The sequence below is a fragment of the Osmerus eperlanus genome, chromosome 4 (genome assembly GCF_963692335.1).
Source record: "Osmerus eperlanus chromosome 4, fOsmEpe2.1, whole genome shotgun sequence".
Taxonomy (NCBI): domain Eukaryota; kingdom Metazoa; phylum Chordata; class Actinopteri; order Osmeriformes; family Osmeridae; genus Osmerus; species Osmerus eperlanus.
This window is the reverse complement of record NC_085021.1, coordinates 10,301,874-10,323,814: the sequence shown is the minus strand read 5'-3', so window position 1 is coordinate 10,323,814 and position 21,941 is coordinate 10,301,874. Positions and strand designations below refer to the sequence as shown.

General features: G+C 39.1%; 2 protein-coding genes across 9 annotated transcripts; one reads left to right on the top strand and one right to left on the bottom strand.

Annotated features, from left to right (window-relative positions):
• Nucleotides 1–6,671: 6,671 nt before the first annotated feature.
• On the bottom strand, nucleotides 6,672–8,069 carry pfdn4 (prefoldin subunit 4). Its single transcript, XM_062458842.1, has 4 exons — nucleotides 7,963–8,069; nucleotides 7,464–7,571; nucleotides 7,120–7,260; nucleotides 6,672–7,009 (listed from the first exon to the last, which is right to left on the bottom strand). Exons 1-4 carry the CDS (start codon nucleotides 7,987–7,989, stop codon nucleotides 6,878–6,880), a joined length of 408 nt encoding a protein of 135 aa, XP_062314826.1. The 5' UTR covers nucleotides 7,990–8,069; the 3' UTR covers nucleotides 6,672–6,877.
• Nucleotides 8,070–9,597: 1,528 nt separating this feature from the next.
• bcas1 (brain enriched myelin associated protein 1) lies at nucleotides 9,598–19,644 on the top strand. 8 transcript variants are annotated; one of them, XM_062458836.1, is made up of 14 exons: nucleotides 9,604–9,965; nucleotides 10,131–10,221; nucleotides 10,334–10,406; nucleotides 11,063–11,403; nucleotides 13,899–14,078; nucleotides 15,170–15,229; nucleotides 15,914–15,940; nucleotides 16,082–16,306; nucleotides 16,442–16,504; nucleotides 16,982–17,017; nucleotides 17,331–17,456; nucleotides 17,615–17,695; nucleotides 18,104–18,322; nucleotides 18,611–19,644. In XM_062458836.1, exons 2-14 carry the CDS (start codon nucleotides 10,174–10,176, stop codon nucleotides 18,683–18,685), a joined length of 1,554 nt encoding a protein of 517 aa, XP_062314820.1. In that variant the 5' UTR covers nucleotides 9,604–9,965; nucleotides 10,131–10,173; the 3' UTR covers nucleotides 18,686–19,644. The 8 variants fall into 8 exon arrangements, with proteins under 8 accessions (XP_062314818.1, XP_062314817.1, XP_062314820.1 ...); XM_062458835.1 differs by having other exon boundaries at nucleotides 9,606–9,965; nucleotides 15,911–15,940; XM_062458838.1 differs by lacking the exon at nucleotides 15,914–15,940.
• Nucleotides 19,645–21,941: the final 2,297 nt, after the last annotated feature.

Below are 21,941 nucleotides of genomic sequence, written 5' to 3'. Positions count from 1 at the left end.
AAACTGAGGGAATATACACCTTTAACATCACATCAGATTGAAGCTGCAGTCTAACACTATTTGTTGAGAAGAAGGATGATTTGAACACAAATCAACAATAAATATATTCAATAAACACATGTTAAAATTACAGACTGCAAAATACATCATGATTAAAAACAAACATTCTACTTTTTTTATATAAAACAATCTGGCTATGCAAATAAATACAGCTTTTAGATGTGTAGCATCAGAAAAGGTTTGACTTTGAAAACCTCCTGTGTGGATTATTACACTTTCAGTTGTTCATAGCACATCTGTTTGAGCCGAAGACAGAGAAAACAAGTAATCTCATTGTTCTATTGCTACCTGGTATTCATTTAGTAAAGTATCTCAGATGGACTCATGTTTCTACCAATTAGAACAGTGTCACTCCATTTCTAATAAACAGAAATTTTCATTAGAGAAGCAGATGAGGCAGCAGATGTTGCATCATTCTGTCAGATGTTCTGGAATATTGAGGGCAGCTGACCTTTCAGCATTTTCACATGACTTTGGTTTAAGAAGTTGAATTAAGATGTTTTGTAGTGTGAAAGTATTAGGTGGTATTTATAGCGTATGTGTTCAACACAAGTAGGCATTGTAGCTCACTCAAAATAAATGTGGGACGCACACCTACGTACACCGGTGTCTGGGTGTTAGACACTATACATACCATGAGAGCACTTCCATAACACAGTCTGTTGATCTACATTTAGTCATTTAACAGATCTATCACACGTACATTTCAGTGTTCTATCCATAGTACACTAATATGCTTGACCATAAATATGCTTATATGTAAGGATGTTTTAGGCAAAATGTCTTATTTTTTAAGCAGATGTCTTCTGTTCATTGCTGCTGTATGAAGCTCATAACGTTTAGTGTGTCAGAGACACATGACATCCAAAATCTTGTTGCCAATTCAACCTCACCTGGTTGCTGGCACCTAAGTGATAAAGCGAACACATTTCAAAGTGTTAACACCTTGTCACAAAAACCAGCCTCCAGTAACAGGGGCTTGAGTGGCATGGTGGAGGATAGTGTTCTGTCATCTTTGTTTCGCAAACACCTGGTTTACTGAACTATGGGTATAGATTTGTCACCATCACGATAGAATGATTAGTTCCATCTCTATCAGATTAGTGTTAGACTGGAGCAATTAGGAGTCATTTCATGATAAAAACACGATTTTTTTATTGATTTCTTAATAATAATTTCACAGTAAGAGTGTCAACATTAGTGCTGGTGTGCAAACCTTCTGTTTGCAGCCAAACATGACATCCCTTGACCTTTAGAGTCTCTTCTGAGAGCTTGTATGTGAAATCGAGTTTTCCATCACTTCCTTGAAAAATATTTTTAAATGTTATTTGAAAACCTTGGGATGTGCCAGTCTAGTCAAGGTCTTTGCAATGTAATTGTCAAAGGGTGTTTGGTAATGATATTCATGAAAACGATTGGAGGAATTCCAATTTATTACTTTTGGTGGGTTATTTTGTTCTTTGTGCTGTGGTGGATATGGTAATGCATTTGTGATGTGAAGCAGTCATCTGTGCATATTAGAGACTACTGATCAAAAAGGATGCCCAGTATCTAAATGATAAGTTTGAAAGCTTACTGGTATTTTCTCATATTTCTCCTCAGAATACCAGTCTGGCTTTACTACTGCCCTTGTGCCTCTTAATTGTTATTGTCCAGGGCTATCAACTTGATGGTCTGAAATGAAACCATTGACATTAAGGGTATTCCTGAAAAAATTCACAGCCAATATTCCTCAAAACAGACAAATGACAGTCAAGGAGCAGGCTTATTTCCGGAGGCCACAGAAAGTGATGGAAATGTAATTATCAGGATATCAATTAATCTCAAAAGTCTCAGTCTATGATCATTCCTAAAGTGGCAGTTCCTCTGGACCTTGAGTGAAATACTCTTTCACTGCACTGACATATTCACTCTCAGTCCCAATATTGTGGTTTCTCTGCACTTCAGCTGTTTCTATGTGTTTTTGGTTTAGGCTTATAATATTTATTATATCCCCTGACTGTCACTTGTCATGCTCCTATAATCTTTCATACTTGAGCTGTCAAAACTAAGGATTTTTATAGGAAATGTTCAATACTTCCCACATCTCATGACACTTCATCACACAAAAAAAACTAAATGGAGGATGTTCTGCTGTTGCAGAGTATGTAGCAGCTCCACATAGTCTTGTAGAATTTAAGAAGATTGTAGCCTGCATCCCATAATCTTAATAAATGTCCCTAATTCTGACTAAATTATTATCAATGACATGTAGCTATGGCACACTACGTGGCACATCGTTATAAGGTTTGGGGAAGCGTAGATCCTTTACAAAACAGTTGCTGTGGTGTTGTCTGAAGATTGAGTGAATCATCTAACATGAGATAGTCTCCACCACACAAAGAGCAAATAGCTTTCCTTAGAAACATGAGGTGAGCACAAGCTCAGAGACACCAGCAAATACTCCACACACAAAGCACAGCCTTACATCAACAAACCTTCAGTGTTTGCTGGATAAAATGTCTGTGAAGGAATTGTATCAAAGTTGTGCGCATTTGTTTTATTTTTTTTATACTGTTGGCAGTATTGTAAGCTCCCCAAGCAGCTGGCCACCCACAGATACAGTATGCCCCTCACACTATCGTATAGCTATTTATATTAGATTTAAAACAAATATTGTGATATAATATCGGTTCAGAAAGTCAGAGTTGAAGGTGTCTGTGGTGTTGATTTCATACGGAGATGGAGACACCTGCTGGGCTGTTTCTGCTGGTACACCTTAGGCATTTCAAATACAGTACTATTGTGATAACTGAAAATGGGAATGTAACACTATATTATAACATTAGTGTTCATATTCAATTATTTTGGAGTGTTCTGTGACTATTTATGTCAGTTTCCATTGCCTTTACAATGGCTTTACAATGGCTTTAACACGTTTTTCTCCATTGCTTTGGCTCAATTCTTGAAACAGAAATGACATTCTCAAAGCTCTAAGTGCATTTGGCAAAATAGCCTCTATGGTTCAGCACAACTACATAGATCATCTTCAAAATGTCATATCTCATCCAAAACAGTGGTCATGCTTCAAAACCAAATAATCTTCTCATATAAATAGTCAGTGCCCCCAAAATGAAAAGTTCCTTCTCAATTGCTGTGGCTCATCTCTCTGAAAAAAGGACATTCTCAAAGCTTTAAATACAGTTGCCAAAATAACCTAGATAGTTTAGCAAAACACCATGGCGCACCTGCAAAAGGTCATATCTCTCCCAAAACAGACAACTCATCAGTCAAGATGTAAACCTTTTCTCATACAAATAGTCAATGTCCCCAAAATGAAAAGTCCCTTTGGCATTGTGTAAACACTGCAGGTCAAAATGTTTAGATGTTTTGTCAGTATGGCAGTGGACCTTAGAAATATCCCTCATGTGCACTGTGCTACAGTTACTGTAGATGTTTTCTTTCCAGAATACTATGTCTTCAATCTACCCAGACGCTCACATGTTACCCCGCTCCTCATCTCCCTCCACTGACTTCCCACCAGGGCCCATATCAGATTCAAGACCCTGGTACTGACCTTCTGAGCGGGGAACGGGACTGCACCCGACTACATCAAGTCTCTCCTCCAGCCTTACACCCCCACCCGCCACCTATGATCTTCTTCTGACAACCGTCTGGTGGTCCCACCTCTCAAGAACGCCCGCTCCCAACCCAAGCTCTTCTCCTGTCTGGCCCCCCAATGGTGGAATCACCTCTCCACCTCCATCAGAGACACTGACTGGCCACAGATTTCATTGACATCACATCTGATGTTCTCTCTTGCGATGCAACAGGGGAAGAATCGTTGTGCATGCCGCAACAATCCCCTACACTGATCTGCTGTGACATCATCAGAAGCAGAATCCATTGCCTGGAGCAGGGACCTCTGGTTTTGAGCCCAATGCTCATAGACCCTCCATGCAGAAAGAAACTCCTCGATAGAATTGAGGAATGGGGAGTAAGGTGCTAAGAGCACCATCGCATTCTTCGATGGGCAGTGAACCCTGATGAGTGGGCCACGGTGGAAGCTTACATTGTCCCACACAATGACAAATGTAAGCAAGTGAGGCCCTACCAAACCCCTCTCATGTAGAGGGATGAGATCGGAGTGCAGGCGGTCCAAGAACGCCAGGAGCTTCTGGGTATTGTATGGGCCAAGACTGGGAATGTCGTTTACTACACCATTCTCTGAAACGGCAGCACACATGGTGAAGTTGCCCCCGAGCTGGCCTGGGACAAGCTCTATATATTTGATGGAAGCATTTATACTCCTGGATAGCTTGTGTCAGCTAACTAAACTTACAGTGTGATTGGTGATCGGATGTGTCCCCTTGTTTAGTGAAGTTCTAGTTGCACCTGACAATGATTGTAAACAGATGATCCAAGAGATCCATATTACAATATATACCATGATGTTTTTAATGGTATTATGTGCCTGAACGATTTTGACAGTGGAGTGAACTATTGTGCAGGTGATGATGTACACAAGGAAATTATGCCAATATGTTTTGCATAGAATAACCACTTGACTGAGAAGCAACAGTCAGTTTAGACCAGCAAGATATATTAAATCAGTAATTGGCCTAACTGAAGGCAATTGTCCTTAACCATTTGCAAAGATGTGCTAAATCATTTGAAATTTGTGCAAACTGTAGGCAATAGTACTTGTCATTTGCAAGGATGTGCTAATACAATTGCAATTTGATTAACCCTTGTGTTATCTTCGGGTCATTCTGACCCATCAGTCATTGTGACCCACCGTCGTATTGCGACAGATTTACCGCATACAAAGACAAAGTGAAGCATTTTCTTTTAACAGCTAGGCTGTCTCAGACCCCCCACATTGCAAAGGTTAAAAGAAAATTATTTTAATTTGTTTTTGTATTGGGTAAAATTGGGTAAACACAACGATGGTTCGTTATGAACCTTTGGGTCATGTGACCCGAAGGCAGCACGAGGGTTAAAGGAATGAGAAATTCCAATCTGTTGTGAACAAGTGCCCATTGGCTTGGAGGTTTGCACGTGTTATTTTGAGAATGTCATTTCTGTTTCGTGAAATGAGCCAAAGCAACTGTAAGTCTACTGACTTCTCTGTTTAATGTATGCACCTTCCTGACAAAGTAAATTCCTTATCTGTGCAAACTTTCATGGCAATTAAACCCCTTTCTGATTCTCTCTCTGGGAGTCATAATGTTAAAACAGCTGTTCAGTTTATGAAGATCTGCAGTGGGACTTTACTTAACCCTTGTGTTATCTTCGGGTCATTCTGACCCATCAGTCATTGTGACCCACCGTCGTATTGCGACAAATTTACCTCATACAAAAACAAAGTGAAGCATTTTCTTTTAACTGTCGGGCTGTCTCAGACCCCCCACATTGGAATGGTTAAAAGAAAATTATTTGTATTTGTTTTTGTATTGGGTAAAATTGGGTAAACACAACGATGGTTCGTTATGAACCTTTGGGTCATGTGACCCGAAGGCAGCACGAGGGTTAATATGTAAAATAGAATCCCTTTGCAGAGAGACATGCATGAACATAAAAACAGGAGAAAAGAAAAGGACAAAGACTAATGAGAACTCACAACACAACAGACAAGGGAGAGAGAAAGAAAACAAGACCACTTGGGAAATAAGTTCTGTCATTTCCATGCGTTCTTCAGCGCCAGGATTTAACAAGCTGTGCATAAAGCCAATATGTGGGTAGAATTCCTCTTAATCTTCACAGTGAATGTTCTGCTGGAAGCCCATGGGAAGAACTTGTTAATTGAGACCTCCATCCACCGGAGGTGTACGCTAGAACACTGAACTTTATTTATTTGATACTTTGTTAGCTCAAGACGGCAGGACTTTAGGGCATGCTTTAATGAGGTCTATAAATTATGTCTTGGTAGGAGCCAACATGGTGGTTTGCTGTGCAAGAACTCCATTCCAGTACAAAACAGTTGGAAAAATGATATCCCGACTGTCTGGATTTTAAATCATTCTACTGAATGATAGACGTATCAATAATCAGCCAGTGTTCCTATTTCTCAGTGTTTGCATGAGTCGAAACGAGACTGTCTCTTTATAAAAATGTCTGTAGTGGTGATGCTCATCAGCTGAGCAACCCCATGTCATCTAAACCCTTTAGAACACCAACAAAACTCTTGTATTTATACCCTCACTCAATGCATATAAATTATCTTGTCATTGTTACATTCAATAGTCAATGTATTCTGATGAGTATTATGGCATTCATCTCTTCATTTAGAAATAAGAGAGCCTCAGTTAGTTCAATACTGTTCATTATTGATCGTACGAAGCAAATGTCTAGATGAAACAGTATCTTGACAGAAGCCTGTAAGATGGCTTCCCTTCAATTCAGAAGGCTGTTAAGAAGTCTGTTATATTCTGCTCTCAATCAATCTAAATCCAAGCAGCATGGAAGAAGTCCACATCAAGCCATTTGAAATAATCAACAACATTATTATAATGGTATTGATGTACCTATTGAAATGCTATCTTCAATGTGGTACACAAACAGGGATAGGAGGGGGGGTACTGAAAGGATTCTATGTTTAAACAATGGTAAACAAAAACTGCCAACATAAACCAGTTGAAATATTAGCATTTATTCTAACACCAATGCAACCTTGAGATCATCTTTTTGTCCCACAACAGAAATAACAATCGGATCACCAACATCATCAGTATATGATAGTACAATAGGTACAAAATAAAAACATGTGAATGCAAATGACGTGTATTGGTTGTGAACTGCATAAATGTCAATGTTGAGTTGTTAAGCCCAGCAGTATTTAGCTCTCATCTGCCTCCAGGTTAATGTTGTTACCAAACTTGGCATAAAGTTGAACCTTCAGATCTGCTAACACCTGCTGTATCGCTGATACTCGCCCATCCAGGTCTTTGACTTCCTGCTCTAGCCCTTCCTGTGGACAAAATTGAGTATGGATGTATAGCTCTGCTCAAAACCATTATTTAAAAGTTTTCATTCAACACTAAAGGATAATTAGAGTAAAATAATAAATTGACCACCTACCTTTGCAGCTTCTAGCATTTCTTGCGTCTCCTCTTGGGTGTGACTGATGAAAACGTCGCCAATTTGATATGGGACCAGCAATGTGTCATCATCAAACATCATGATATCATCGCTGGCGTCCTGCAAATTCTGAAGAGATTTCTAAACCAAATAGAAAATAAGCAATTGCAGTTATCATCAAGGTACACAATAACAAATCAGTCATAAGGTGGATTGTAAGTAAATCAAGGATGTATTATAACAGCAGCCAGCCAGGTGAATGCAACTCATGGTTACTTGGTAATCAAAGGCCATCATGGAAGAAAATGTAACATGAGAATGTAATATGACAAGTCTGAACTTGCCTTTTTAGCTTCTATTTCGTCCTTCAGTTCAGTCATTCGATTTGTGTTCCGTGCAAACTTGTTAATCTTCTGTTGATCTTCAAACGTTACATTGACGTCTTCAACTCCCTGTGGGGAAGGAGGAACAAAGATTAAGGTGTATCAGTAAACATCATTGTTAATTGCCAGACATTTAGCAAATCAGTTACCGAAGCTAAGATAACTAAATGAATTGCATATTTCAAAAACTGGCAACAGGGTTTCGTTTGCTAGGTAGCTAGATCATGAGTGTGAAACAGTTAGTGCTAGCTATATTTGTGCGAAAAGAGCTCAGCTGTCAGTTTGCTTCCCCAATGCAATGCACGAGGTTTTTTTCTTCTAGTGCCTATTTGCTGACTAGTCTAGTCAGCCACTAACAGAAAAACTGCAGTGAAGTGTCATAACCTTTCTATTACAAAAAATATATTGTGGCTGTGAAGCCTTTAAAACAGACTCATGGTTGAATTGGATTTTTACTTACAACCGTTTTCTTCATGGTGGCTGCCATCTTTAGAACACGCCCGATTACTTCTTCGCGTGTGTCAGTCAGTTACATGTGACTTGCTGCCGCCACCTAGTGAGCAATTCTTTTAATTCAACAAAAAAACAAGTCGGCACATTGACTCCACAGCCTAAATGTTCAGTTTCTACAAACATACGGTTTTCCTTTCATCTTTGTCTGATGCAATTGTTCTTAATGTTCAATCACAATAGTGATAGTTAATGCTGCCATATAATGTCATTACATTGAAAATATTACTAAAAAGGAAATTATACTTTATTGTTACAAAACCTTGGATTTAGGCTGAAAGAAGTGTGCAAATGCGTTCCAATTTAAACACGTGATTGGAGGAACCGGAACTTTCACTCTGCAAATATTCAACAACAAACAGAACTGCTCCCAGGTTCAAATATTTGTTGAATGCACGAGTTACTACAGTTTTAGAGCTTAACAACTATTTTCGATTTGGGACACATGGAAAAATATTTCATAAAGCAACACATTAATATTAGGTGCAGGGAGGACAAAAAAAACATCTTACAGATTTCACATTAAACATTAAAATGGTTGGATAATTAAACAGACGAAACATTTGAGTTGGATCTTTGAACAGAGGTTGTGTGAGGTCTTTCATCTCTTTTGTCCTTGTCAAAAGTTCACAGTAACTAGGGCAATCTGAGTTCCGCCTCACCATGTAGGCCACAGTACAGTGTTTTCCTTCAGCATATTGCATTTATATTACAGATATTGTCTTTATTCTGAATTCTTTTGTTTAAAGTTTTGACCAAAGTTATGTATGTATATGTTGTTGTTGAAAGGTCATATTTATTATTATTTCTCTTGTGGTGAATTCTTCAGCTGGTCCGATGGAAAAAGTTTTTCAAAGAATGGCCCCTACACGCCTTCTCTGCAGCAGTGGGAGATGTTTGGCAAATCAGTGAATCCATGGAATGTAGTTTGAATGCTTAGAATGTATTGTTCATTCCACTTTAAGCCAAAAGCTATTCTACCAGTTGGTTACTGGTAGAATAGCATCAGTGGTCTTGTTTTCTGTTTGGAATACTTTCCCTTTTTAGATCATCATTTTTGTGAGATGTTTCCTATTATTACCATCTTAGATATTGTATATTGGTGTACCAATGATTCCTACAAGATGGATCTCTCAAATCCTTGAATGATTGCCTAATAGTGTCAGGTTCACATGAAGTCACCATGGACCAAATGTGAAAAGCTTCAATCATTTGAAAATTAGATTACCAGAGTCTTTGTTTGCCTTGATTAGGAGTTATCGGTGCTGTCAATGGTCTTCTTAACAAATCAATATTATCTTCTGACCAACAAAGATATCAGTATTGAACATCGATACATTATAACATAATTGGGTGCCAAAATGTAAAATTTTATTTTCTTTGATATGGGAAGTAGCTGTTGTGAGGTTAAGTAAGAAACTAAACTACAAACATAATTAACTGGTCAACTTTTTGGATTAGTGCCACAGTAAATACACGGTTATGCCAATGGTTTATTTGAGACATGGATATCCTTCGCACACATCCTGTTTCTTACAAACCACACCTTAATCAGCACATATGCCACCCCTCAATGTGACTCAGACTCTCTGTGATATCAGAGGAAATATGCTTGATAGAGCTAAACTCATCACATTATAATGAAGAAGACATCAGACAACTGAAGAGATTAGCATGAGTGGATCAGAGATGCTGTAACAGAGACTTTTGCTGATGAGGCTATAGGTTTGGTTCAAAAAGAAAACCTAGTTTATTGATGAAAGAAAGACACACCCCTTCAAGATCAGACTTAACACCTGGGTACTCTGGAGGATATCCACAGTACACTACATAGCAGGTTGAAAAGCAAGTGCACCTTCAGTTTTCCGAAGGCTGAGAATACAACAAACGGATAGCCCTTGTTGCTTTTCCACAAGATTTAAATATTTTAAATATTAAAGGAGGAGGCTCGAGGTAAGTAATCTAAGGCATGGTACAATAACTATTTTAATCCTCTGTGTAGTAAAGCAAACAGATCCCTCTGTTGTCCTCTAAATCAAACATGACTTCACTTAGTTATACCAATACTGTATTATCACGTATGTTCTATGTTTATAACACACAACCAATGTATTTTAGCTACTTGTTGATCTGTACCTGCACGTCTTCTTCTTGGGTAAAGATGGGGAATGAGCAATCTACTCACAAACAAAATGGGCTCCAAACTAAGGTACAGGAACCAACAATAATATTGTCTTGATATATTCAAGGATTTTGCCACAGCATGGACATTATTGGATGACTATCAGGGTGTTTTATTTCTACAACTGTGTTGCTTGTAGGTTGAAGAAGTCACTCTGCAGCATCAAAATGGAGGACTCAATGGCCACGCTATAAAACTCTTGGAAAACAATGGTGAGTAAATCATACGTCCATTATCAATCACAGACAATGATTAATAATCTCTTAATGTCAATGTATCTTGTTAGTGTTTGATTACCTCCTTACTTTTCACTACCATAATGAACCTTGAACATCAGCAGCTTTTACCAGCCTGTGCAATGATGTGTCTACAGCTGATGTTGCTCCTTAGCTACATGACATTTCGACTCATCCTCGAGTTATTAGCTTAGTTAAGATCAAGTGCTAAACCTCACTTAAGTCTCTGTAAACACAAAAGCCTGAAGGACTACTGGGTGGTGTGGCCTGCAATGTGATTTAAAGGCGTTGCCTCAGGTATGGGCCTAATTTAACTATTTGATCTGTCATAGTGTTGTCTTACTGTGGATCAACAGTCATGTACTAGGATTCCCATGACTCAAAGCTTATTGAAGACCTAATATTGACTTGCATCATTTAAGCCATGTCACTTAATTGTACCTGTCCTCAAGCACATGTTAATGTGATTTCCTATAAGCTTTTAACATGAATCTTTGGAATAGTTCATCATGGTGGTTCTATCAATTGGGAACTCCTTTGGTAAAGTACACCAGCTGATTGCCCAAAAAGGGGATATGTGGTGTCACCTCCCTGATTCCTGTATCAACAAACAACTGCTATCTCTTTTGCAGTTGTCAGTGAGGTTGCAGTGCAGAAAAGTTGTGAGGCCCCCACATCAACCCTCTCATTGGAGATAGCACTTGACCAGACAGATGATTCCAGTTTTCCTGTGCCTAAAGAGAATCCATGTCTCCCTGAGAATGTGGAACAGAAGCAGGAGACTCCAGCTGAGTCTGAAATCCCCTCCCCTGATTTACCCAAGAAAGATCCCAAGGAGACAGTGGAAAAAGTTAACTTCTTTGACAAGCTATTCAAAAAGAAAACAGAGAGTTCATCCATTGTGGATAACTTGCAGGAGACAAATATCCCCACTGAAAATCCCTCTTCACCTGTAGCTGATGACCCACAATCTGTAAGTATAAACTTATATAAACATATATAAACATATTTCCTGTAATTTGTAAGTATATGATTGTGCACGTCCCCGGAACAGATTGTCTATAAATCTTCATCCCTCACAAACAATGATGTTGCTTCTCATTACAAAGGATTTACTAAATCGGCTTGCTGACGCATCTAAATTGTGCGAAGATGAAACTTCAAAACAGAGCAAATCAAAACACTCAAAGGTGGAGTACACATTGCAACCAGAAGCAGAACAACCCCCCAGTGGATCAGATCCAGAACCAGCAGACCAAATCACCAGCCTTGCCTTTGAAGTGGTGAAGTATGTTAAGGTTGATGCCACTGTTGCAGGTGCAATTGCTAGTGCTGCATATGTTGTTGAGGGGAAGGTTGAAGAAGCTGAAGCGGAACTCGAAGCGGCTGAATCAACTGTGTGGGCAGTTGTTGAGGCTGTTGAGGTTGAGGCTATAGATGAGGATGGTGAGAATGATGCCTGTGAAGAGGCTCCTATTATCCTAGAAATGACTTCCAGTGGTGTCATGGAAGTCCCAGAAGATAAGATTAAAGAAGAGAGTGCTGCAGCGTCGGGTGCTATCATGGAGTTTGATTCTGAGGGCGTCAAAGAGGAGTCTGAAAATGAATCAAACCACAAGGATGTGGCAGCTGATGCGCAACCAGAAACCACTCAAGACTCTGAGTCTAGCTCCATCTCTCCTGATGTGCCTGTGGAAGAAAGTGTTAGTCCTACTGCAGAGGGAACATCTCCTGCCTTGGAAGTGGTGGTGTGTGTTCTTGATTCCAGTGTCGTTGAGGCAATCCCCAAGGTTCTTGTGCTGGCTGAAAATGAAGAGACTGCGGTTGAAGTTGAAAAGGCAATTGCTGGGGCTGAGGCGATTGTTGGGGCTGTGGTTGAGGCTGAAACGGAGGTTGAGGCCATGGCAGCGGAAGCTGAAGACAGCCCTCAGCCTGAGAAGGAAAAGAGAGCACAATTATGTAAATCAGACTCTGGAATGGACTTGGACGGCACTGAAGAACCTGATCTCACCTCGCCTCCTTCCAGTGCCCAGGAATCCGTAGAGGCCATGGTTGAATCCCAGGAAGACAGTAGTGCTGCTGTGAAACTGAAAGACGATAGCAGCAAGGTGCTCAGCAAACCTCCAGATGATACATCATTTTCACTGTTGCTCAATCATCTCGAGTCAGCTTGCAAACAGAGTTTTGTAAAATCACAATTTAAGCTTGTAGATATTGAGTCGGTTGCACAGGGCTACACTATTTGCATTAAACTACAAGTGGACGTACAGGAGAGTAACGTGAAATGTTAGAATTACACTATCACACTGTTGACAGGATTGAATGTAACAGTGTGTTTACTTTCAAGTCTTATGTTACAAGTTCTCTATACTTACAAATACTACTACTAATAATATTTTTTTAATTAAAGTGTTTGTTATGTATAAATAATGCTTGTGTGTGCCAACAGACGTTTTCAAAATACATCACAAATCAACACAAATTGTCTGCTAAAATAAAGCGTGAACAGTTTGCACATAAAATGTGCTAGATATTTCACCCGTACATACACACATAGCCCCAACTGATCCAAGCACAAACAACACTCACTAAAGGCGATGAAAAAATTATAGGTTAAATGCTTTGCTTAATTTTAATAGCTTGGCAAGATTGTACGTTTCAGCCTTGTTACTTTTAGACAGTACATATCAGCATACTATGGCCTTGCTGCAAGATCATGTTTTCTCACTTACACATAATATATACTTGATTGGGGTTGAACCATAGTTATCTGCTGGAAAAGTAAGCTGCCAACCAGTAGAGCAAATGGATGTAATTGCAGTTAGGGAAATTATTGAGACTTCAAGGCCAAGGCCACAGGATCGCTTCATGCTGGGTTCAATTCTGTATCCAGACAAACACACATCCTTGAGCATATGATAATTGGAAGAACTGAATGTGAATTTAACATTTTGACCCCCACTATTTTTCAAGCCTTTATGACAGCTGTGCTGATGGAAAAATAACACATTCTGAATAGTTTTTTTGACACAAGGCTGCATTTGATTGTAGACTCAACTACAATTAAAAACATTCTTAGTTGATGTCTGTACACATGCCTGAGTAATGATCCTTGTCATATTTAAGAATGATCTATGTTAAATTGATGTGGGATCCATTCCCTTCTCATCACATAAAAAAGCTGTACATTTGACAAATATCAATTTGCCTTGAAGCAAGATAAAAACATGTTCTTACATTTCTCCAAGCATAGAGCCAGAAGTGTAGAACATAGCAGAATACCAATAGGGGTTGGTGGGGTGGGCACAGACATTAATAAAAGGGTGATTGTTGATAGAGCCCTGAGTAGGCAGAGGCATGGTTGGAATTGTGCTCCCTGCTCAATGCTTTGATTAACAGTGCCTGCATATCAGCTCCTCTGCTGCTCCAACACATCTCCAAGAGCTCATTCTCTGTGGCTATCCATAGGAACTTGCTGAGCCAAAGGAAGATTCAGTGACATTTAAGGAGCCAAACTGTGTGTCTGTCACCCCTACCCCGGAGGAAGGCACAACATCTGAGGCTGGTGAAGACAGGGATCACCTTGTGGAAACTCAAGAGGGGGAGAGCACTGAAGAGAATACAGTTATGAACTTCTTCAAAACACTAGTAAGTTGAACATTCGCTTGGACATACTTTATTGTATCATTCATTGTGATTTTGTGATAGGCATTATTCCTTTTGAATTGAGTGTAACATCTCAGCACCAATTAAAAATGTGTTTTGAACATAAACAAGTGAATGGTACTGTAAAATATTGTAAAATAATAACCATTCTGTAAATCGGAGGATAATGACATTTTAAGAGAGTGTCAACTACACCTCTGTGGAGATGTAACATCTGTTTATGGTTAGGATTGGAATCATAACGTAGTAATTGATAGTAATTGAACACGTGATGATAGTCAGCTGAGCATCTATGGTACATACACAAGGTACAACTCCAAGTAAATTGCCACAATAAAATCATACTGAAATCAATTCCTCATAACCTGAAAAAATTGGGTCTGTTGAAAACGCCTGATATTCATCAGTGTTGTCATTGTCTTGAAACTGTGTTGCACTGTTAGATACTGTGCTTATTGTATGTGAAAGTGTGTCTAAAGGCAGTCTCTTCGGCACTGAGGGCGTCTCTAAGAAATGTGTGCTCCACTGACCATGTCTGAAGGAAAGGTTACACAAGACACCATTGTGTTTCCCTCTTCATCATGGCTTCTTTTGGAATGATGCCTCTTTAAAGAGTTAACATTGCCCCAGCCCTATGCTAATCAAGTCTTTGAACATGCGGGAATGTGGTGGCCTATTGTTCGCCCCATAATGTGAGCTCACAAGGGAGGCCTGTGCAATTGGAAGTTGAGATGTGTGAAGATAGAGCGAGGGCAGGCCTACGCCATCTCCAGAGCACAATGGATGTTTCAGTGAGACTGCATGTACTGTATGAGCTCTGTCAGGGAGGATCTATGTGCACTTTGTGTACCTTGTCGTTATCCTTGCATAGGCGCCAATGTGTGTATAACTGAAAGACATCTGTCCCGTTGAACATGGCTACTGTATTTAACTTTAAAACATTCCAACATTATACAGTTGAAAACGAATTAAAAATTGTGCTTTTGCATATGCCTTGGTTACATTTTAGTCATTTTTTGTATGGTTGTATGCACTTATTTAAATACTTATTTAAATACTCCCATGCTAAACAGGTTAATCCCACTAAAACACCCAAAAAGGAAAAAGCCTCTCCAGATATTGCCATAGACCCGGTAAGCGATCATCTTTCTTCATGGCCTTTGCACCGACTGCTCATTTGCAATAGTACACTAATCACATGCTCTTCCCGTGACATACTGTAAGTGTGTAACACTCTTTGGAAAGAAGGTAATCTTTTCATGTGATTTGTGTTTAAATAAGTAAATATGACCTCACAAAAGTAAAAGCAGTTATTATTATCATGACTCAAAATCTTACTGTTTCAGTATCATAGAATCTTAGGCCCCATAGTAGAGATCTACATTTACATTTACATGTATTCATTTAGCAGACACTTTTATCCAAAGCGACTTCCAAGAGAGAGCTTTACAAAAAGGGAATCTACAGAGATCTACAGTTAGACTTTTCGAAAAATAACCTGAAATATGTCCCTAAAAGAACAATACTGTAATGCATTACTTCTTCAGTTATTACTAAATCAGTAGTAGTGTCAGCATTCTGCCATAACTGGCATTCATTTTTTATCAAATCTGAGAAGAACTCTGCATGCAGGCCAGATGGCATCTTCCTCAGTCATGGAATCCAAATACATGTAGCCTGTTGCTAAAGAGACCACTGCAGGTCTCTTAAGCAAACTATTGAGACAGGCGTTACACACAACCTCTTAGAAGAGCCAAAATTGTAAATACACTTTTGAAACAGCACTCTCATGTTTACATTTGTCACTGTCTCAGAAGGAGACCCCTACAGCACCAACAACAGCTGTGAGTACACCGTACATCTTGCAGAAAGTGAATGTCGCTTGGCTGTTTTCATTTTTACACTTATTATTTGTCCAAACATTCTGGTATCTTTGATTAGGACTTGAAGAGTTTAAATGGGATGATTCTTTCTCCTTTTCATAGGCTGCCCAAGTAGTAGATGCTCCAGCTTCCACAGCACCGAAGGGAATGTCCATCCCTCCACCACCACCCCCGGCACCACCAACACTGGAGAGCAAAGGGGAAACTGCCGCCAAACCTGTCAAAAGCATAACCAAAGAAGAAGCAAAGGATGCTGCCAAAGAACCTGAAGCTGCCAAGGCGAAATCATCAAAAGACAGTCCATTCAGCATACTTTTCCGCCCAAAGGTAAATGTACACCTGCCTATACAAAGTAACAACATCAAATCATAGTTGAGCTACTTCACAGGAAATCTTTTTTTAGATGGAATGTGTCCGATTATAACAGATTGATGTTAATTTGAGGTACTGCTCTGGTTCAAGGCATCTAAAGCCAAGGGTGCCACATCAAGTGGAGCCAAAGCCCCTGTGAAGCCCAGTGCAGTGGTAAAGGACATGCTTTTTAACCGATGGCACAGTGGCATTCTGTTGCATTCATCTATCATGTAATTGTATTAATGATATCATTGCAACTTGACAAAGGTTGGAGTTTCAAAGGTCTAGAGCACAGACTGCTTTTCTTGTCCTCCCTTCACATTTCTCCCATCCCCTTTGTTCAAAGAAACAGCATAACAGTCACCATGGTCTGATCGTCCTTCCATCCATGTGTTTCAGCATGTTTCGATATCTGTCATATCTACCTTTCCTCTTTTTACATTTACATGCATTCATTTGAACACATTTCATTTGAATCAATCCAACCCATGTTACAAGTATAAATGGCCATATTAACACCAGACACCAATCCTTCCATTACTGTATCCAATACAGTTGTTCATTGAACCATATTGCTGTACATCTTGCCATGTATTTCATATGTTTATGGCCGGATTGACATCACTCTGCTCTCCCACACTCCCACAGACATCAGAAGTGGTGCCACAAACAATAGAAGTCCAGGTAAATTAGTGGATAATTCCCTTGTGATCCCCACGTCTCTCTCATTTGCTTGGATGCATGAAGTGAATAGCAGTCTACTGGTAGCAGTAATTATTGCACACATGATGACTGTGGATTGCATGCTGCTTTCTGACAGTTGTGGTATCAGACCACATCTATGCATATTTGCATTGTCCTCCTCTCTACTCATTGGTGGGATCTTTCTCCTGGCTTGCAGGTGGCAGACATTTGCTTCAAACGCTCCCTTATGCTTTTATTCCTGCTAACTAAAACTCAATACCTTTGTGTTGCCTTCCCCTCTGGCCTGCTATAGAAGGTGGATGCTTCCAAGGCGAGCACTCTGGAAGCCGCTCCCAAGCCAGAACCACCACCTGTTCCAGAGGAAACAAAAGCTCCTGCGAAAGCCTCTACTTTTAAATCCTTTTTCAAGCCCAGCAAGGTAAATAATATCACATACTCATGATTGTACTTCTACTCCATACAAAATGGGATTTTTATACAGGATAGGTATTATTTAGGATATGCACAGTCAATCTAACTTTCAGACAATATTAGAAATGCATATCATAGAGAATAACAGTGCAATGTGAATTTGAGATGCTGCTAGATCAAATGGCCTCAAAAGTCCAGACGGCCTCAGCAAGTGGAGTCCGACTCCTCATGAGAACAACGGGAGGGGTAAATGGCGACACACGCCTGCCATTGACAAATTAACAAGAGTGATCTCAGATGCTGGTACTACCCTATTGAAACAACCTCCATCACAGTGTGAACTATCCCGGGAAAATAAATGATATCGACCATTCAATACATGCTCTAACAGATGTTTTGACAAAGGCCCTCTTTTCTATTAATCATTTGTTATAATCATGTATAGCTTTTAATAGCTACTGCAATGCTTGCTTGTTCACTTGTCATACAACAACACAGACTATGCTGAGTCACATCAATTGTGTGTCTCATTGTACCAAACAATATATTTAAATACTACTATAGCAGTTTAAAATATCTAATCATCTTTGGATCCTTGCTTGAAGCCTCACACAGTGTCCTCCAATTGATCATCTGATCTTGTAATGTATCTAGGCTGCAGAGCCCAAGAAGGAGCCATCTGCTCCTCCTGCCGAGCCTGAAGCTGCCCAGGCTGTGAAGACTAAGGAGGAGCCTAAAGCCACCCCCAAGGCCCCATCACCAGAGGCCCCAGTGGACAACCAGTCAGCGACCTCTCAGAGTGGAGAAGATCCAGCCAACATACCCAGGAAAATGGAAAAGAGGAACTCCATCCACTTGTTCTTTAAGAACCTGGTAGGTCAGACGAGCACCATTTGTTCAAGTTGCTCAAATTGTATCAGAACCCATGTTTACCATGTTGGGGTGAGATTCATGACTGTCATTGTTGAACATGCTGCTTTCTGCCGCAGTGAACACTGTTCCACCACTGTTCCTCCAAACACCCACTAGATGGAAACAATGTCTCAAATATAGCAGCTGTGAGGCCTTCTAGTTGGAGCATAGGTCAAGTCAATCTCTACCAAAAGAACATGCTCATATAAATATTTGGATCAATGGATATGTTTGTTTTTTCACTCACAGGGTAAACGCCATTCAGATGCAGGAGTTCAAACAGAACCATTGGCTGTCTCATCTGCTCCCGAAAAGGCCAAATAGAAAGAATAAAAAAAACTGCCACCCTGTTTTCGAACCCAAAAATGAACAATTTCATTGTTTCACGTTTCATCATCTGATTAAGGGTGGGGAAGAGAAGTTTGATGACATTTCATACAACAAAAGAATAAGAGCAAGTGCTTGTTTGATGAGAGCAAGAAGCCAAATGTGGACTGGTGGTCTGGTTTAGTTTACAAGGAGTATTTTAACAATTGGATACCTTCTTTGTCATGATGGGGAAATATGCATTGGTTATAAATGGCATGATCAATACAACAGTGTGGTTTTATAAGGAGACTTCTCAGAAACACTTCCTGTAGACAGCTGTTAAACATGACATTTCTGAATGCTAGACTATTTATCTTCATTTAAACACTGCTAATAATCTAATGCAGCATTATGTTTTGTTTTGGTTCTTTCCATTCTATATAAAATATTTAACATAAACATACTGTCCATTATCTGATTTGCCTTTTGTGGGGGGTACACATTTATATATTGATATAGTGGCATTTTATTGGATTGAGTCAAATAATGGTGATAGTAATGGTGATAGTACAAAGACAGTGATGGTTACTCAGCATGTAACGTTTCCAGGGAGATATTCACTGTAAATGGTGGTTCATGATAGATAATCTTGCAGAAGTATTTCATTACCGCTTTTATTTTTCAATGGCACTTTACAAGGAAATGTCTCAACTTCTATGTGATGTCTGACGTTTCCTCAGTTGTTCTTGTCACACTTCTTCATTAATTGACAACCGATAAACTGACTCTACAGATATACATATTCTTTCCACCTTATACATTATTTCAATGATTTCTATTGTTAAAATCTGTATGAATTATTGTCATGTAGTAGGACATTTACACTATGTGTCATATTAACATTTATTTTATTTTTCTAGAGCTACATCTCTGTAACTTGGATCATATCAAAGACAATAAATATGTACACCTTTTGTTGCTATGCTTTCTACTGTAGCTCCCCCCCTTTCTGAAAATGTATCAGTCTTGAAACTTATAGGTAATGAATAGTAATGAATGTTGTGAACAGAGTTGGTTGAATAATTGTACCTCATGATCAAACACAACTGTCAAGTGTTGCAATAAGAAGAAGAAGAAAGACATTGCCTAACAGGTTTGTCAACCACTTAGAACGTTTCAAATACTTTTAGGAAAAGTCTAAAACACTTTCACTTTGCAGATGCCCTCAAATGGATTTAGAACAAAAATATAAAATTGTGTGAAACACTTTACTAAAATGTGATGTCTGCCTTGATATTTCTACAATTTACCAAACGTTTACTCAAAACCTGTTCCACAACTCATGCAAATGGAGTCTAGCTGTTGAAAGCTCAGTGACAAAACAAAGTGTCTCCCTAAACTTTGTGTTACTTTTGGGTGGGATGCAGAACAATTAAATCCATAATAATATATTCATTGCAACAGTGTCTTTAGTGTAATGTAATTGGTGACTGAAGAAGAGGATACATCACAAATAATATAGGTCATATATCTTTGATACAAGCAGGGAACCAGTATTTTTTGTTTCTGTTCTGACCCACTGTTGGAAAAAGTACCACACCTTCGACAATAGGTGCAGGAATTATATATAGTACCATTCTTTTTTAGACATTACCGCATTCATTTAATTGCCTTGTAAAATACAACCATCTACCAGTAAGATACAAAGAAAATATTTGTCATCCTTTTTAAGCATATTGGGAAAATGATTACACAGTAGGATCTAGAATTGAGTCCATTGTTTCATTTTTTACACCATTCCTATTTTCTTGCAGTTATTTGCAGTCTCATCTATACCTCATGGAATCGTTTCTCACAGTAAAACCAGATCTAAAAGATTGTGTGTCTGGTGTAAAGGATAAAACTTTCATCTTTTAAAATCCTCCTAATATTAATTTCCTTGATTCATTTTACCGTGCACATCATGAAGATAGACTTTGGGAGGATATATTTAGATAGTGCTTTCTGAGATCATCCACCATTAAATGATGAGTCGCAGAATGTCCCTGAGGACATAACTCACATTGCTCCTTTGTTATCTGAAGCACACTGTTCTTGCACTGACCTCTGTAATAGGTGCGATCATTTCAAATGTGTGCATCAAAGTAATTGCCATGCTGTGAATGAGAGGAAGACTAGTGTGTGCCAGTACGGCGACAGACATTTATCTGGAGCATTATCTGGAGCATTATCCCCTGTGGTCTGTTTCACTTTAAAATGCAAAGTCTTTGACAGTTACCATATAATACTAATGAGTTTTCCAGAGGAAGATTTCTTAAATCTCATTACCTGTGAGAGCTTTAAGTATGGTGGCAAATGATGGACCAAGAAAACGATACAAAAATATAATTCATAAAATTGAATAGAAATAACATGATTTCTAATTAAAAAGACAACTTTGGAAAGTATGAATTGCCTTTGTATCTCACCCTGAGCTCAAACACATTTGCTAAGTTTTTCATATTTCTCATTGATCATTTCCACTTTGCATGATTCATCTGAGAACTCTTAACCGAAAACTCTTTCTCTCTCTCACCCTCTCTTTTTTTGTCTCTATCTCTCCCTCTGTGACTCTGTCAGACACATACACACACACACACACACACACACACACACACACACACACACACACACACACACACACACACACACACACACACACACACACACAAACAAACACACAGAGACATACAAAACACACTCATACAAACAATTTAGAAACAAAACTGTTGCCTACTAATTTGAACTTATGTACTTCTTTCTAAACAAGACATTGCTACAAAAAAACTGACTGAAACATTTCCATGTTTACAAATAGTAAAAGTCACATGATCTTATAGATGCATTGTGTTGCAAATGGAGTCTAGCTGTTGAAAGCTCAGTGACAAAACAAAGTGTCTCCCTAAACTTTGCGTTACTTTTGGGTGGGATGCAGAACAATTAAATCCATAATAATATATTCATTGCAACAGTGTCTTTAGTGTAATGTAATTGGTGACTGAAGAAGAGGATACATCACAAATAATATAGGTCATATATCTTTGATACAAGCCAAGTATTTATGCATATTGATGGGCGACTATAGTAATCGAGTTCATCTCTGGAGTGTCTGTGAGAATGCACCCATGCCCTGGACAGGGTGGGACAAGGGAACAGTGGGTAGGGAGGCCTGCAGGGCAGCCTGCTGTCAACACTAATGTGTGTCACAGCCAGCGCTGCTCTGCATCAGCAT